Source organism: Tenrec ecaudatus, chromosome 9 (genome assembly GCF_050624435.1).
Source record: "Tenrec ecaudatus isolate mTenEca1 chromosome 9, mTenEca1.hap1, whole genome shotgun sequence".
NCBI classification, from domain to species: Eukaryota; Metazoa; Chordata; class Mammalia; order Afrosoricida; family Tenrecidae; genus Tenrec; species Tenrec ecaudatus.
Window position 1 is genome coordinate 146,104,640 of NC_134538.1, and position 18,631 is coordinate 146,123,270.

At 42.3% G+C, this 18,631-nt stretch overlaps 1 protein-coding gene across 1 annotated transcript in view; it reads right to left on the reverse strand.

Moving 5' to 3' along the window:
* GRM8 (glutamate metabotropic receptor 8) overlaps positions 1–18,631 on the reverse strand; it is a 911,938-nt gene that overhangs the window by 143,046 nt on the left and 750,261 nt on the right. Inside the window, exon 7 of the mRNA XM_075557710.1 lies at positions 13,642–13,778. Coding sequence (XP_075413825.1) covers positions 13,642–13,778 — 137 coding nt within the window. The remainder of the gene's footprint in view (positions 1–13,641; positions 13,779–18,631) is intronic.

Sequence of the window (18,631 nt, forward strand, 5' to 3'; positions counted from 1 at the left end):
TGATAGTACTATCAGGACTTTTTGGATCATCAATAGCACTGTTAAATCATGATCATATCTGAAAAAAAACCTTTCATACAAAGTTCTAAAAACTCCAAACTCACTGCCATTCAGTCAATTCCAACACATAGTAACCCTATGGGATAGGAACCCTGTTGGTTCCAGAGACTGTAAGTTTCTATGAGCAGAAAATCCTGATCATTCTCCCACAGAGCAGCTGCTGGTTTCGAATTGCTGATCTTGTGGTTAGCAACCTAACAGGTAACCACTAGCTACGAGGGCTCTTTTTCATTCAGAGGATGGCAGTTAAGGCTGACATAATCAGGTAATTTCTGTACTGAGACTGCTGCTACTCAGAGGATGAGACCCACCTCAAAACTGAGACCCAGAGTTTGCTTTGGAAGGAGACCTGCAGTGATTTCCCTTCCCATTTTCTGCTTTTCATGACCATTCTGAGATACCTTCTTTCTTCCTAATGAGGCAGTCCTCATCCTTCCCCACTGTGCTCTGTCTTCATGGCCCTTATCCCATTCAGCCAAATTCCACAAAGCTCAAATGGGCCTTCCTGCTTGACATCTTCAATGCTAAGCACTCAAATACCAGAAAATATTGGAACAGACCAAAAATCAAAGATGGCAGAGGGCCAGGCAGCATTTCAGTGTGCTGTATATGAGCTGGGAACCCCGATGGCACAGTGGTTTAGAGTTGGACTGCTAATCTCAAGGTCAACAGTTCAGAACCACCAGCTGTTCCCTGGGAAAAGATGAGGCTTTTTACTGCCATACACAGTGACAGTCATCGAAAGCCACAGGCACAGTTGCACCTCGGTGGCCAGGGTCACCATGCGCTGGAATTGACTTGATGGCAGTGAGTTGGATTTTGATTTAGGATATGAAGTGTACATGCCAGGAGCCAACACTGACTGGAAGGCAGCTAGGCGGGCCAGTTTCCCTAAATTCTTTCTCCTGGGCCCCATCAACTTTAGAATCAGTATAAGCCCTCCTTTGTGTTAGTGCCCCACAGCCAAACACCCCCAACGTCTGTTCGAGTGTCTGAAAGCAGCCACACTGGACTTGCAGTTTCTTTTGAATCACTTTCAATCTCCCCTCACTGAGTGAATTCCATGAAGCAAGTTGTCCACCTTTGTTTCTTCTTCAATGAAATAGCCGTTTTAACTATACCTGACTCTGGATGGAGAGGGATGGTCAGGAAGAAAGGTGTTCATGAATGTAAAATTCAATTGAGGTGGGAAGCTCAACTTAAGTCAACATTTCCCCAAGTGGGTTTCCAGGAGGGTTGGTTGCATAAAGCAGCCTCTCTATTAGCGAGTGCCCTGGCTAAAGCAATGTAGCAAACAGTACATTGGGTGCCCCTCTCTCGGCCAGCCCTCGTGGACAGTAGTGCTGAAGGCTCCTGAGGGGAAACAAAACAAATCAAATGCTGCTGTCTCCACATGGCCTTATTCGACCAGAGAGCTTTGTGGGCATGTAGAGTGGTTCTCAGACGTCCTCCGGAACCAGAGTTCTAAAGAAGGCAGACCCTTGAGGACATGCTGACGCAGACACAAGCCACCATCTCCTTCCTCTTCTTCTTAGTTGCTTCAGGCTTAGGTTTACAAGAGTTTTAAGAGAAAAAAATAAAAAAGGTCCACGAGACCATCTCTCGATGTTTGGAGTCATCGCAAATGTGGAACGAAGGGAACCCAGTCCTCTCCTGTGGGAAACTCTGCCCTAAGCCACATAGAAATGAACTTTCTAAAGACAACTGTGCCCTTCACAAGCTCTTAAAGGATATAAAGAAGTTCTCTCTCTGTGTTTTCATGCAATGCCCAGCAAGGGTTTATCCTGCCTGTGGCGGATGTAAAACTTCATGTAAGGAGAAAATACATGGATCTGTGAAAATCAGATAAAGATTGGAGAAAGGACTCTGAGAGTCTGGGGAGGGGGCTGAGCTCCCACCTGTGATGAAGTCAGGATTGCCAGGGGGTCCACTAGACCTGCCTCTGAACATAAAGTTCTTTGCTGTGTGCTGGGTGAATAGGACTCTGAATGGCGGTGAACTGGTTGTCTCGGCCTTACACAGAGAATGCAACTGAATGTATATTTTTATTTTCTGGGATCAAACATAAGCAGGGTTCCCATCTATCATTCAGTCATAGGCTCTTGTTCTCCAGCATGGCATTCCTCCACTCTTCACACACAGAACTTAACTCAGAACTTAACTTTTCTACCTTCATTGAAAAGTTCTTTTCAAATGAACTAGCCATTCCCATGACACATTAGTCATTTCAACTTGGCCCTGCTTGACTTCAGTGGGTCTAATAAAATACGCTGTGCTTCCTTCTAGTCTAGTCTTGGCGAGTTAAGGGAAAACATGAGTCATTTTTTAATAAGTTCTGCATTTTGGGTAAAGTTAAAGGGAGCAAAACAACTCGGTGGCCCATATGAAATGCTACCATTTTAGTTTCCTTCTCAAAATGAAAATAAATAGTCCCCAATGAAAATAAGGGGTGTTCGTAGTCATGCAAGGAAGACTTGCTAATTCTTAAGCACCACGAAAATTAATATTGTGGGATCAATTCTCTCAGGGTTGATGATTGAAGCCTTTAAGGTATTAACTGAAAATGTTTTAACTCTTAATCATTTCAAAGGCACAGGAAAGCACATGGTAACCTATCTCAAAAATTGAAATGAAAATCAGAGAATAAAAGACTTGGAAGAAATTTTCAGTGATATAACTGTTCTAAAATTGTGGACACGCAGAAATTGATTTCCCAAGCATCCACAGTGGGGGCTGTTAGTTGCCATTGCGTTGATCCTGGTGCCTGCTGACCCAAGTGTGCAGAGCAGAACTGCTCCGTAGAAGCAGATAGTGATACCTGTGTCCCTAGGAACCACTGGGTAGGACCAGCACTCCAACTCTGCACCCAGGGGTCTAGTACTTGAACTTGAACTTGGGTGCCATCCTGGGACTCCTTCAAATATGACTAGTAAATCGCAAATTCATTTTAGGTTTAGTGAGGTCTCAGCCAAAACAGAGCATTAGAGAAGGGGCAAGTGTTTGTTGTCTCAAAAGCCCAAATTTACACAAATTACATATTTCTGACACTTCACCTCAAGAAAAAGAAGCTATGGGCAAGGAGCAGGAACAGTAAGGAGGGGAAAGAGGGATGGAGAAAAGGATGGAGCAAGAGAGAGAAAACGAAAGCGGGGGTCTGGGAGACAAGAAGAATTGATGCATTGGGATTATGGGGCTGCACGGCGCAGTGAGTGTACCGCGGGCTGAGCGAAGAACAAGCAAGCTGTCTGAAGGAAGGACAGCCAGCATGCTCCTGGAAAGTGAGAACACCTTTGAAGGACAGGGGCTTGGTAAGTAGAGATTCAATGAGGAGAAAGACTCTCGACCAGATGGATGGACACGGTGGCTGCAACAAAGGGTGCAAATGTAGCAACCACTGTGAGCCTGGAGCCGGACCACACGCTTCATTCGTGTGGTCCATACTGTCTATCAGACGCACCTCACAAGGGGACACTGCAGTTTCTGGGTATATTTCACTGCCGCAAACAGTGGACGTTTTGAGAAAGATGTCGCAAACCTGACATATTAAGTTTAGTATAGTCAAAAGACCAGCTTCATTCATTTTAGTTTCATGCTATTATCTTCCATTTCTTAGTAATCAGCTTCTATTAATAGCTGGGGCGACTTGTTTGACCCAATTAACATTTTTTGTACTAAGTTGAAATTCTCTTGTACGTTGTAGAGTTTCCACAAGGCAGTAATTCCACGAAACATTTCTAAAGTATCGTGAGATCCAAGGTTAGTATATATTGTAGGAAATCCACCCGAAGAGAATGTTTTTTGTTTTTTTTACCAATGATGCCTCTATTCCTCGGCGTTCTTTTATGTTTCTGACCTTATTTTAACCTTACTTATTCTACTGCTGATGTTAAAAGTGTACAGTCCCTCCAAGGTTACATTCAGGATCAAACTACCGTTGATCCTCAGTTTTATTACGTTATTTCCCCCATAAAATTCTACAGTCACCATAGCCCTTTATTTCTCTGTGTGGCTGGTGTGGAAAGAGTCATTTTCTATTTCACATTAGGGTCTTCTTTTAAATTGCACTGTAGGCTTTGCTTTTCTTTCTCTTTCAAATTTTAGCTTTCTTTTCCCATCACACATAATTTTAAATATTGCTCTTTTAAAGCACTAATTAAGTCCTGTGTAGTTTTTTATTAATAGCTATCATTTTCAATACACTATTTCCCCCCCTAATAATACACCAGATTTCCTGGATACAATTAGATGATTACAGGTCTCTGCCTCCAACTTAATCCAGAGAACAGAAGCCAGCTTCTCCATTTCTGATCTGACTCAGATTTCATAGAGCATCACTTTGTTTTTGATATAGCACATATAGCGTAATTTTGTAGTCTTTAAACATAGTAGCAGACTTGGTCAATTGCTCTCCTGGACAACCTGGAAGTATCAATTGACTATAATTATTGATGAGAAAAATCAAACTTGGCCACTCGTTAAAATTCACTAACCATCTTTATTCTTCCTTCCTAATTTATGTGATTGTAGGCTTATTCTACTATGATATCTGCACTAGATATTTAGTAATTCCTTAGAACATCTTATGGAGCAAGACTAGCACCAAGTAAAAGGATAGGTAAGGGAGGAAGAGAATGACATAATTAGTTAAAACTGGAAAAAAATTCTTAATTATGCTTCTCTTCAAGTCATAAAGTCCCCGGGGAGGACAACAGTAAATGTGTTCACAGCTAACTGAAAGGTGCACATCCACCCAAAAGAAGTCATGGAAGAAAGGCCTGGTGATTTCCTTCCCACCAAGTCACCTATTGAAAACCTTTGGGGTGCAGGTCTATTCTCACATGTGGGGCCACTGGGAGTTGGAGTCAAGTTTAGGCAGCATCTGTTTGTTTTACATAAATTAGAGAACCACCTCTTCCCCTGCCTATCTGCATGTACCCGGCTGCCAGGGGTTGCCTGATGCTGAAAACTTCCAAGACCGCTACTGAAAATTGCCAAATCCTCAATGCTGTCTAAAAAGCATCGAAGTGTTTTCTCATCATTTAGAGATCCTGCCCAACTTAGCATTAGCCCTCTTCCCTCCTTCTCAAGAATGTCCCCTGCTACGTCCATTCTCTGCGTCAGCAGCTCAAGATCACACTCAATTCCCTAAAGAAGCTATGCCCTCCCCCACCTCCCTCTGCAAACCATGTGTTGGCTTCGTAGGCCTGCTGATCCAGCAGACACTAACTGCTCATACCTGTGCACAGGATGCTACTCAGCCATCAGTAGGTCTTCAGAGTATACAGAGTTCTGCAAATGGGATGATGATGAATACAAACAGTGGCAAGAGTAGTAATAAGTCCTATATGGGCCATTTATACAAACTTCTCTTGTTCCTGTCTGAGGCCTTGAACATTTATCTGGTTTAATTACATGGATTCTGTAACTAAAGTCTTAGTGTAGCTTCTCCTAACTGAGCTTGCCCTTGGGTAACTTGGCAAATGCTCCTAACTGTATCCATTATGGCCGTGTGGAGATAGCTTGTGTTTGGGTTACTTTGATTATTCAATGGTCATTGATTAGAGTTGCTGTTGTGCTGATTGGTGATGACAGAAAGGCAAATGTGCTTGAGTTTTGCCCCTCATGATTATCTGCTTTCAGAACCTAAGGCCAGGAAGTCCTGAATGCCAGACTAACCCCTCTAAGTTAGTCTTCCTTTGCCAACTGGTTGTGCCAAACCAGTTCTCCACTTCTCCAGTCTCTGAAAGAAGATGCAGTCTGTTTGATTTTGCATCAATTTGCTGATGAAGACACATGTGCAAAATTGACAAGGACACAGGAACGCATGTATGATGGGCTCATGACAGAGGCACACATCCTTAGCACCTGCCTTCTCATTTGTGCTATGACCGAAGGGCCTGTGTCAGAAGTACGTCAGAAGGACTCCAGCATCTAGCACAGCAGGGGCAGTGTGGATGTGTGCTGTCCTTGAAGGGCTGTTATGATCTTCCGTTCATTTCTGACCATCAGATTACCTTAGGTCTGGTTCAAATTTCATTTATGACAAGAAACTTTACCCAGGCCCTCTAGTTATACCCTCTGAATTTGCTCATTTATTCTTTAAACTTCCTCTCTCTAGTTATGTTCTTCTTATAATTATTCAACTACACAATTATTCTTATATATTGTAAGTCCCTTGATACCTGCAAGTATAGACTCGAATCTTTTAGCCCTTAGTAACATAGAATCTGCCTGCCAAAGAAGAGTCAGTGAATAAATAATATTTGCATGAGTGCACTACCTAATCAATAACCTTGGATCATTGTTCCATATTCAGTCAGTATCTAGAAAGTACCAGTATATTATTCATGACATATTCAATAAACACTTATTGAACACCAACTCTCTGGGCTTGGCAAGAGTGTAGTTAAAAATTTAATCACCTTAACACCTGCTCAACATGTCAAAAACAAGATTTTGCCAAACGCTTGTTATCGCATAGAAATATAAGTAGTGACCCACAAATGACTTTTTTGAAAAGAATAAATTAGCTTCTCATAAACAAGAATATAGTTTTGAAGATTAATCATCTTGTTACAAGGAAAGGAAGCAAAACAAAGCATTCTCGGGATGGAGTAAAGGCAGGGACTAGAGTGTCATTACTGCTCCGTTGGAATGAGTGGAAGGTGTAGGGTGTTGACTTAACACTCAAGCTTTGGAGGAAAGGCAGTACTTTACATAATGCTGGTCCCAGAGGAGGCATCTTTTTTGGTTTTGTTTTTTACATGCACTGACAACAACATGCAACAGCATTTTCAAATGCGGGCAGCTTTGAATACAGGGAAAGAGAGGCAAAGATTAAATGTATGACTTCTGAGAGTCAAGCAGCCCTAGTGGCACAGTTGTTGAAGCGCTCCATGGTGGAGCACAGTGTGAAGGTTTGAACTCAACAGCTGCTCTTTGGGGCCAGGGGGAGGGTGAAAGAAACGGCAGTTGACTTCCGGAATGATGACAGCCGAGGGAACCCCATGGAGCTGTTGGCTCGACTGTCCCACAGGGTCACTGTGAGTTGGAGTCCACAAAATGGCACTAAGTTCGGCTTGATTTTCCAAGAGACAAAGCAAATGAGAGGACAAGCCTCTTCTTTAACACTGCTTCAAGGCCATCCAATCCATTGCTACTTCAGGATCCCTTAAATAGCCTATGATACCTAAGAGAAATCTTCCTGTGTGGAATTAAGAAATCAAATGGCTTCGGTTAAAACATTCATTCAGAACAATACATCCATAAGGTAAATGGAGGCAGGTGGGGATTTTCCAATCTGAATCGGAGCAAGTTGAAGTAGCCCCCATTGGAGCATTTATGTATGTGAATGATCACATACAGGGAAGACACACGTCTCATCAAACTACCAGGGGACAAATACTGCACTACAAGTACAGAGTAAAAGCCCATCTAATGAGACACGACCTGCGATTTGGCTCTACTTTCTGTTGTTCACTCATTACTCCCTCACTTCCCTTTTTTTGTAGCGAAACAAACAGTGTGGGCTTCCTGTGTAGGACATGCTGCTGTGGAAGAATCGATGCAGTTGACTTGTGGTGCCGCACAGGAACACTGAAAGTGCCACAGACCGCTACAAGGACAAGTAACTCTGTCTGGGACGAAGTACAGCCAGATTGCTCCTGAGAGGCAAGGTTGGCAAGATTTCGTCTTACATACTTCGGACATGTTGTCAGGAGAGACCGGTCTGGAGGAGGACGTCATGTGTGGTAAAGTGGAGGGGCAGCGAAGGCGAGGAAGGCCCTGAAGGAGATGGATGGAAAGCATGGCTGTCACAACGGCCTCAGGTAGCTGAACAATTGTGAGATGGAATAGGACCCGGCAGGGTTTCTTTCTACTGCGCAGAGAGTCAGTACGAGACATGGAACGTACTCACTGGTACCTAACAACCACCAGCAACAATAACAACACTGGGGTACGCATTTGTTTTATACCTATGTCTGACTCAGAAGACTAAGTAAAGGCTTAAAAATATTTTGCTTTTAAGGCTTCCAGTTTATTTTGAATTGAAATAATCCTTACTAGGTTCTTGGAGGTAGGCTGCTTATACTGACAAAACAAAATACAATTAATATGCTCCTATTTGTATGATGAGCCCTGTGGGGGCCGTGGGCAAAGTGCTCAGTAACTAAGTGAAAGGTTAGTCTAATGGTTCAAACCCATGAGCCTCCCACACTAGAAAGATGTGCAGTCTGCTCCCATGGAAATCCATGTCCTTGGAACCCAACAGGGTAGTTTGACAATGGTCTAAGCATGGATATGAGTTGACATTAACTTGATAGGGATGAACTTGGGTTTTGGTGGTTTTTACAGCATTTAATAGAGATCAGATGAGGTTTAGGTTCTCTGAGTCTGTAATCACTTTTAATTGGTCAAAACACTAGGAGATCTATGTTATGTTAGGTCGGGTTGACTAGAAAAACAAATTCAGTGACATTCATATCTGCATAAGAGAGAGCTTTATATCAAGTGGCAATTATGCATCACGCAAACATCCCAGTCCATTTCAGAACAAGTCCATAAGTCCCATACTAGTCCACAAGTGTGGTACTGGTCCATAAATCCCTCTTCAGACTCACACAGCCACATGCAATGATGCAGAAGGCAGGGAGATGGGTTCAAAGTTGTGTGCATCCAATCGTCATTAGATCCTCCACAAGGAGGCACCATAAGGCTGTGACCTGATTGACAGGCTAGACTCCACCCCTGCACTTCAAGTTGACATGAAATTATGTAAGTACCATGTACATTTATAAGAAACAGATTAAAAGAGGCTACATAAAATATGTAAGATTAATCAGCTCATAAGAGGATGGTGAGAATTCAAAATTGTCCTGTCTGACTCAAGACCTTGTTCTTGACCAATATATCACCATGTATTACATTTTCAAAAGAAGCCTCTTATTCCCCTCACTTCAAAGGTGTGGAAACTGAGGCCCCAAGTATTTATTACCTTGTCAAAAATCCCTCTCCTCTAGAGATTGATCATTCACCCATTAAATCTGGACCAGTGTCCTTCAAAGCACCATTCCAAAAAAACTCTGTCACTCATAATTGTGGTTGGGAAGCTCTTTTTTTTTAATCTTCAAATCACATACAAATAAAAAGAGAAAAAAAATTTAACTGTCTCATTCCTACATTAACTCAAGAAAGTGGCTCTTGGGTAGAAGCATCAAGAGTGAGTTTTGAGTTATTTTAGGTCCACCCAGTAGCCCCATTACCCCCTCTCCCTGGGGACCCACAGCAGCACATGGTGTTCCCCTTTTGGTCTTGGCTCTGCTGTTTTCTTGGAATCTCTAGGTGACAGTATGTTTTGTAATCGCTGGACCACCTGCCTCTTGAGACACGCAGCCTAATCAAACTGAGAGACCTAATTGTTCCCACAGACGATTCACCCTTCACGCCATGGGTGGGGCTTACTAAATGAGGAAAACAAATCAAAATAAAAAATTCACTTAGTTTTTCACTTACCGAATTAAGAGTCTCTGAGCATTCCATCACACAGAAAAAGAACTAATACTATTTGGAAAAATAAAGTCAGTGATGTTGAAGAAACCAGATAATGCCTACATGTTCCAGGTGAAAGAAAAAGAATCATCTACCTATTTTAAAATTCCATTCATTCCACTAAGATGCATGCAGGACAGCTGCGGCACACTTGAATATGCCTAGTCATAAACTTTCTGAGTTCAAAATGATCCCATGGTCGAATCCAGTCAGAAAAACTGGTTCTTTGAGAACAAACGGAATCAGTTCAGTTCCTGGCTGATAAATGATGACTATCAAGAATGAGACACCTGGTGTGAATCTAGTGGAAGAGGGTAATGAGAAGTGAGGGGTGAGGGAGGGTAAGCCTCTGCTCTGTACCTTCCTGCCCACACTTCAGCATCCACCGGGGGCCAGTCAAGCTTAGGAACCTTCTCCAAGCTGTCACTGCAAACCCTGGACACACATCCATCAATGTATATTACTGCCTGGTGAGTTCTCCGAGAGCAGAAATGATGCATTCATCTTTAGCCCAACACGGGGCACATGGTAGATACACAACTGATTAAATCCAGTCAAAGTGAATTGTCTAGGTGGCCAGACCTTGCCATATGCCAGCTATATTCTTGGAAAAGAAATGCTATGCAGTTATCTTATACAGAATTCATTTTTAAAGTACAGAAAGAATTTGAAAGTATTAAAGCCAACCTTAAGGACCGTGACTTTGAAAGAATAAGTGGCTTTGGGGAAAAATGGTAAGTTTTCACATTTTAAATGCATGCGAAGACTCTCTGGATTTTCTACAGCGATCCTGGCACCTCTTCAACGAGGGTCTGCACTTCTCCGCAAATGCGTATGAATTGCTTTCATCTGTGTTCTGCACAATAGCATAATCATACACATAACACTTCCATGCATTGTATGTGCCCAAAAAAGAAGAGTCTCAGATTAAGCATGAAGCTTTAAAACAAATGCAGAGGTGTGCGTGCATATGTGACATCGTGTGCCTCATCATTTTAGTTTTCTTGGTACTGTGTATCACTGCATGCATTCCTCCCTCCATCGCTGGATTTGGACCTGTCAATCATTGCTCATAAGAACAGACTATGCAGCTTGGCATTTGAAAACAAGAAATAGAAAGTAGCTTCCCTATTTGAACTCTTTCCAAATTGTCTCAGCCATGTCTAATATTTTTTTCCCCACAAAGGTCAATTTTTACAACAATTGTGAAAGGGTTATTGATTTTCAGATAGGTTCTGATAGTTTATGGAGTTACAAAATTGCGTGTCGTTAATGGGCATTTAATAAGATTTCATGAGGATACAACGTGTAGTAACATGAGGCCTTACCTATCGCAATAATAGAAAGAAGCATAAACTTTCCTCACGCCTTGACTGCAGAGCTGGGATAATCATCCTGGAGTTATTTCCAAGGGGCATTAATCATAAATTCTCTATGTGCTATGTTTCCTCATCTGCTTCTTGGCTGAGAAATGGGATGACCGAGGCTGCATGACTATATCAAGGGCTGTATGTAGACATACAGACAGGAACATGTTTAAAACACAATGGTGATGTCTTTTGATTGGACTTGCATGCAAAAAAAGAACATCCACATGTGCTAAACATGTACATGAGTAAAATTGGCCCGCCCTCTCTTCTATGCTTCAAGCTTCTACATCCTAAATTAGGGAAAGTTCTAACTAGAAAATGAATCCAATTATTCATTTAGGAGATGAACTCAATTCTCACAGTGTTATGGGGGCTTTGAGAATCAAGCTGCATGGGAGATACTTGCACTGCAGCGAATAGAATAATATGCATTAGCTGTTCCTAGTTTACTTCGAGCCATTCAGAAACATCTGCCCACAGCAGAACCGCCGCTGTTGTTAAAACGATTCCCCGTTCACGAAGTTTATATAAGAAGTCCTACATTTCTTACGCAGGGTGTTGTGTGAACGAATTCCAGTTCTTGACAGTCTAGTCTCTCTACTTCTCCATACCTGAAGATGCAGGTGTGTGCTCATAGTGTGCCAGTTACACAATCCGTTATCAATTTGAGACGATTAAGAGTGAAGGGGTGGAGTTTAGCCTGCCAATCAGATTGCAGCTTGATGACCTCATTTAGAGGTGCAAAGGCAATCAATAGGTCAATGAAGCCTGGACACATATCCACACCCTGCGAGCCATTCCTGCTAACAAGACACATGGAGCTACGCTAGATCCCCAGAGCTGGGGGCGTCTCGTGGAGATGCATGCTAGTATGGAGATTCTGCCACCACCACTGGATGTAAAGACTTTCCACCCACTGACCTGTGATCTTCCTGCATTTGGCGTCATTGCATGGCTGTGTGAGTCTCAAGAGAAATTTAGGGCCTAGTATTGGACATATGGGTTAATACTGGACTTATAGACTTGATCTGGACTGGGCTGGGATGTTTTCTCACTCTACAATTGCTCTTTGACATAAAGTTCTTTCTTACACACATGAGTGTCCATGAATTTTTATCTCTAGTCTCCCCAAACTCTTGAAATATGAAACAATTCTCTCATGCTCAACAGTTGCTGTTCTTTGCCACCTTTGACTTTTCTCAGCCTCTCACTCTAACCCCACATTTTGTGACCCTCAGACTCCCCATCCATCAAGATTGGCCCCGATGCCTCTTAGGATTGGTGACAGCTGGTGCCCAGAAGCCTTCTTCCAAATCCTTGGAAATCCCTCACCTGACTCACAGCCTCATCTCTGCAGGGTTTAAGGATTGAATTATGTCACCTCAAAATGTATGTCAACTTGACCAGGCCAAGGTCTCCAGTATTGTGTGAGCTGATGTCATTGTACATTCTCATCTTCTCTGTGGGTCACAAGGCAGGAGCAGGTTATGTTAAAAGAGGAATAGGTTATGCTTCTTATGTCAACGAGGCAGGACACAATCTCAATGAGGTGCGGTGTTATCCTGAATCAGTCCCTTTTGAGATATAGGCGATTAGCGAGGGAGCAGGGACAGAGAGACCTCTGTAGTGTGGGAAGAAAGCAAAACCAGGAGAGGAGCTTATCCTCCAGTGCCAGTGTTCCTGTGTTGACAACCTCCTGGAATCCAGGGAAGATTGCAGGCAAGAGACATGACTATCTCCAAGAAACGTTGGGCCCACAGATGTCAAAATGGACAAAAATCTTTTCCCAAAGCCAACAGAGATAAAAAGTTATCCCTTAGAGTTGACACACTGAATCTGAACTTCCAACCTCCTAAACCGTAAAGGAAAAAAGTTGCCTTTGTTAAAGCCATCCACTTGGGGAGATTCTATCACAGAAGCACCAAATAACTACGTGGGGCCCTCTGGGTCACCCCCCCCACCCCTTCCCACGCCCCAACCACTACAGACGCACCTGATGAAGCTGCTTTGCCCCACCCTCCTCAAATGCCACCTCCACCTGCTCCTCACCAGACCCCAGCAGGAAGCGACCGAGCTGTGTTGGCAGTGTGGCATACTGGAAAGCAACCACCCAGGCGGCACCACTCCAGGGCACAGGAAGTTTGCTGCTACCTCTCTAGGGCACAGGGGGTGAAGGAACTGTGAAACCTGTAGGTACTGGCCTTTTGAGGGGTCCAGAGCTAACAGAGCAGCAGGTATGTGTCAGGGCAGCTGCTAACCCAAGCATCTTTCCTGCACACACGAGCTGTCTCAGAACGAGTTAACGCAAATACGAGTTCTTTACATCAACCCAACGGCTACACCTATGATGGGGTCGAGGCGATGTACAATTGCTCTGAACCCTGATTTTACAATTCATGTCACTTCCCCCAGGACACAAACACAAAGTGCACAACAACTTGAATGGGTGGAAGGAAGTGAGGTCCTTCATTAAAGATATCAGTTTTCTCTGCAGTTCTAAGACTTTTTTCATCAAATTTTAAAAGTGAATGAAAGATTAAAGGATACATTTTCTGAAAGTGTGTTTACAGGGGCATTTATACTAAAAAATTACATCTTTGAAAATAAAAACATCCTTCCTCCAGAGCATTGTGCATTGATATGCATTTAAATGGATACTTGCTTTTAGATGGAGCTGATTGGTCCAGTGCCCAATGATTTTGTACTCTGTACTTTTGTTGGTTATTTGATACTGGAAGATATCATAACGTCCAGGAGCATCTCCATTTTCATTAAAAGTAACAGGTGTTCCAGCACTTCCTATAAATGTTTAGGGAAAAAAAAACTATTAGTAAACGGTTTGTCAGATACTCCTCCGGGCTTATTATTCTCTAGAGAAAAAATGGTAGATGAAAACATTTTGTGTGCAGTCAAAGGCAGGAAGATTGTAACGCGCACAAGGCCATTCTTGATGGCATAATGTGATCTGTCTGAGGAGAAACCCAGATATACACACAAGGAGACGTGCTTTATGTCGGACAATAACTGATGAGCATCCACGTTAAGCACTATAAATAACAGCTAAAGAAATAAAAGGGGATAGGTTGAACACTCAAGACTAGATACCACGAAGGGCAGTTAATAGAGACCTAGGAACGCTATTGTAAAGTTGTGACCAGCCAGTGCCATCTCATGGTGACCCCGAATATGGACGGGAGAGCTATGCTCCACTAAACTTTCCATGATGTGTGGAAGTAGATCTCCTTGACTTTCCTTTGAGATAAGCTTTCAATCAGCAGCCACGGACCCCGTTGCAACATGAGCTACCAATAGCCACTGTGTGGCAGGCGAATGTCCCACGCAGATTCCCTAGGGTCTTAGAGGCCAACTTCAACTCCAGTCAGTAGCAGCTGCCCTCTGCAGCTTCTCGAAGGCTCTGCCCCTGTTACCGCTGCCCACGAGTGCATTAACGTGGCCCACTATTGGGAGAGCGTCAACGGGCAAGGCAGTCCTCAGTGGGAAGGCCCCAATTGTGCCCATACTTTAAATGTTCTCCCGAACAGTCCAAGGAAAGAAGACAAAGTCAGAGTCGCAGGAGGCAAGAGATGTGGTCCGTTCTCACGGCTCCCTTTCCGACACTTTCTTCTGCTCTCTGAATGCTTCTGCTCACATGTGCGTTCCTTCTTCGCTTTGCTGTAATCACGGCTTTTAAGGACAGAGTTGCCTATCTAAAGAGTTCCTTGGTCAAGGTAACTCCACTATCTACACAGATGGTCCTTTTCCAAACTACTGGAGCTTGCTCTTCGTCTTCTTGGTTTACTCATTTCCGCCTTTACAAACTCACCGGACACCAAACCTTCTCCTTCATGTCTATCTTCTCTTTGCAAGTCTCCATCCCTCGCCTGCTTTTCCCAGCGTGGCGTATTTAATCTCTATATTGTTTTAGAGTTCTCCCTGCCTGCTAGCTCATCTCCACGTTATACTCCCCAAAATATATTCTGCCACTGCTTTTAGATACCAACTGTATAAATTTTCACCATCTGTAGACACTTTCACCAAATGCATACATTTTCATATACAAACTCATTAGAATGAGTTTCTTGGCCTAGGTCAGCAGTTATTTAACTCAGTGGCAACCAGGGCCAAGTATGCATCAATATGCATGGTAAAATATGTCTCAAACAAAATAGGTGAGTTTATCAAAGAAGAAGAATTTTCAAACAAATGTAACCAAAGTTACACAGTAGTAATTGGGATACGTTTCTAGTACTAAATATGAGGGGTCTGGCAGTCTCTATTCTCTGGAATCTTCTTGAATCTGCATAGAATGTGAAGTCTCTGATGAGAACACAGATGTTTCTATCTGTAAAAAACTGATGCCGTCATGAGAGAAAGCATCGCATAGGAGAAGGGATGTTGGTTCGAGAGGCAGGAGCTGATTTCCAAGGTAACTCCACATATCCTCTTCACGCTATTTTCCCAACTTGTGTGGGTGTTTGTGTGCCATTTCCTTCCTTTATTCCACATGGGTTTAACTATAAAGATGAACACATCTTGAAGCCTTAAAAGAGGTGTACACACATATAAAGTATTAGTAGGAGAAAAGTAATTTACCTGGGAAAGACTTTTGAAAACAAAAAAGAAATGATGAATTGAATGATCACGTGAGGGTGGTCCAATCAACCGATATTACCTTCACTATTCTTTAGATAGCCAAGTGGTGGTTCATTTGCCACGCCTGGCCCAAAGTTTTCCTAACTCCTAGTGACTTTGTCAGCCTATAGCTTCAGTTTCCTCATCTGTAAAATCAGAGTAGTGATGATATTTTTCTTGTAGCATTATTATTTAAATTAAGTAAATAAATATGTCTAAAGGGTTTTTAACTTAAATAGGGTAGTTTTCTATTATTGCCATCGTTACAATTCGCTATAATTCACCCCACATGTGTTTTCCATATACACCAACATATAGTAATATAAAGGATGTTAAAAGGTACTGAAGTGATGTTGTGATTTGTAGTCAATCCCATTTAGACAAATTGGAACCATTCCACAGATTTTAAAGGCCTTTTGGAAGCAGACTGGAAGGTTTGTCTTCTGACGAAACTCTGGGTAGATTTGAACCACCAACCTTTCAGCCAGTACCCAAGAATTTACTGCTTCTACCACCTATAGTCAAAGTAACCTCATTATGGGAGTTCAAATTTTAAAAAAGATTCTGTCTTGGAGGAAGTACAGCCAGAGTGCTCCTTGGATATGAGGATGGTGAGACTTCATCTACCTCATCCCATGTACTTTGGGTATGCTGTTAGGAGAGACCAGCTCTGGGAAATGTTATCATCATTAGTGCTGCAGAGGATTAGCAAATAAAAGGATGCATTGACAAGTGAGGATGAAGTAGGCCTGTCTGTCTGTTGCACCCATGGTTGCTAGGAGTCAGTGCTTACTTGACAGCACCTAACAACAGCAACATACCCTTGATAAAGCTTTGTCTAACTAAAATCATCTTTAAAGTTTCACCCTCACTGAATGATTCCACATCTTCGGCCACTGAAGTTCCCTATGTTTTTGGCATGATACCACTCAAGATCAAAGAATGTCATATGTACACCACATTCTTAGGAATACACCCAGGGTTATACATGCTTCCCAGCGTGCTGTTTTTCTTCCTCTCTCTTATTTCCCAACCCAAGACAGTCATAAGAATACAAATGAGAGGGTCATATTATAACAAAAATAAACACGTCCCAACTTTAATACTGCACACACCATTACTGACAGTATTTTATTTACCATAGCTAACTACTCAATTTGACATCACATGTAGAAGCAAATTCCCTTTGAAAAAAGCAATATATCACTCATCTGGAAAGAGAAATGAAATCTTGACATATGCTCTACCATATATTAACCTAAGCTTAATAGTCATCCCCCAAAGGACAACTACTGCATGACCTCAAGCACAAGAAGAGGAACATGTATAGAGGGACCTTGGGAAGGGATATGTGGCTTACAGGGAGCCAGTTGGTAGTGATGGAAAATCAAATTAAGCCAATTAATGTAATGTAATTAATGTAATGGTTGTATATTTGTAAAGAGCTGCCATATACACCCTTAACCATAAAAATAACCCCTGAAGTCTTACTAAAATTAAACAATAGTTTGGTATAAGTAGAAAGGAACGTCTGCTGTGAGCATTTTGCTCTTTCATAACCTATATACATGAGATCACAATAGAAACTCCAAAGATTAAATAGGAGATTGGAGGGAAAGGGGTGTCGCTGGGTGCCTCTCTGCTCTGATATGGCACCCTTTGCCCTTCCGGCATGTTTAACACTCTTCTTCAACATCACTCTAAAGTATTTCCTCAACTGATATTTACTGAAAGGCCACTTGTGGCCCAGAGTCCTGGATGGTACAGTTTGTGTTTGACAATTAAACTAAAATTTGGTAGTTTAAAAGCACCCAGTGGAGTCATAAAAGAAAGGTCTTTGCTTCCATCAAAATGATAGTCAAGAAAACCCTATGGAGCTCTAATATTCTGAAACGCTGAGTGTTACAATGGGTTGGAATTGACTTAACAGCAACAACTTGCTTTGCTTTTTAAGTTTAGCAGTGCTCACTTGTCTCTGCCAAGAAATCAGAAAGAGCTACCTGGTCAACTCATCGGAAGAGATCCATCTACCAAAGTAAGGCAAACCAACTGGATGCCAAAATTATCAAGCACCATCAGTAATATCAAATTCAAGTAAAATTATACTGAGGGTAATTAAGCACTGACTGCCACGTGGCAGAGAGAACTGCCAGAATTCAACAGATTCTGAAAAGGATGTCAGAGAAGAGCTATCATTGCTGATGTCAGGTGAATATTGACTGAAAAAATACATAGAGCCACCTGGAAGATATTTACCTGTGTTTTACAGAGTATGCAAAGACATCAGACTGTGTGCATCATAAGAAATTATGGATAACATTGTGATGAACAGGAGTACTGAAAGCTTCATTACGTTCTTGTGGAACCAGTGCATGAACCGGGAGGCACCAGTCAAACAGAACAAAGGTATGTGAGTGGTTTCAAAACAGGGCAAGTATGCCAGGGCTATATTATTTCACCTCATTTATAATACCTTAATTCTGTACAAGTAATCTGAAAATACTGGAATACATAAAGACGTATGCAACATTAAAATTGGAGAAAGGCTCATTAATCGATGATACATAGATGGCACAGCATCGCTTGTGAAAGTCAAAAGAATATGTAGCACTTGCTGATGGCAATCAAAGATAATATCCTTATCCATGGATCATACCTCAACGTAACAGAAGAATACTCACACCAGACAAATAAGCAGCATCCTAAGAAAGGAACAAACAATAAAGCTGTTAGGGTTTCCTTTTTCTTGGTTCCACAATCAACAACCATGGAAACACGTTGTTGTTACTGGGTGCCATTGACTCAGTTCCAATTCTTTGTGACCCCATGAAAGGAGCCCTCAAGGAATCAAGTGAAATCCACTATTGGACACATTTGCTTTGAGAAACCTCTTAAAATGTTACAAAGATAAGATGGTGTGCCTTACCCAACTGGTGGGATTTCCAATTACCTTATAGATGCATGGGGAAGTTAGACACTAGGTAAGGAAGATCAAAGAAGAGCTGGCCCTTTCAAGGACA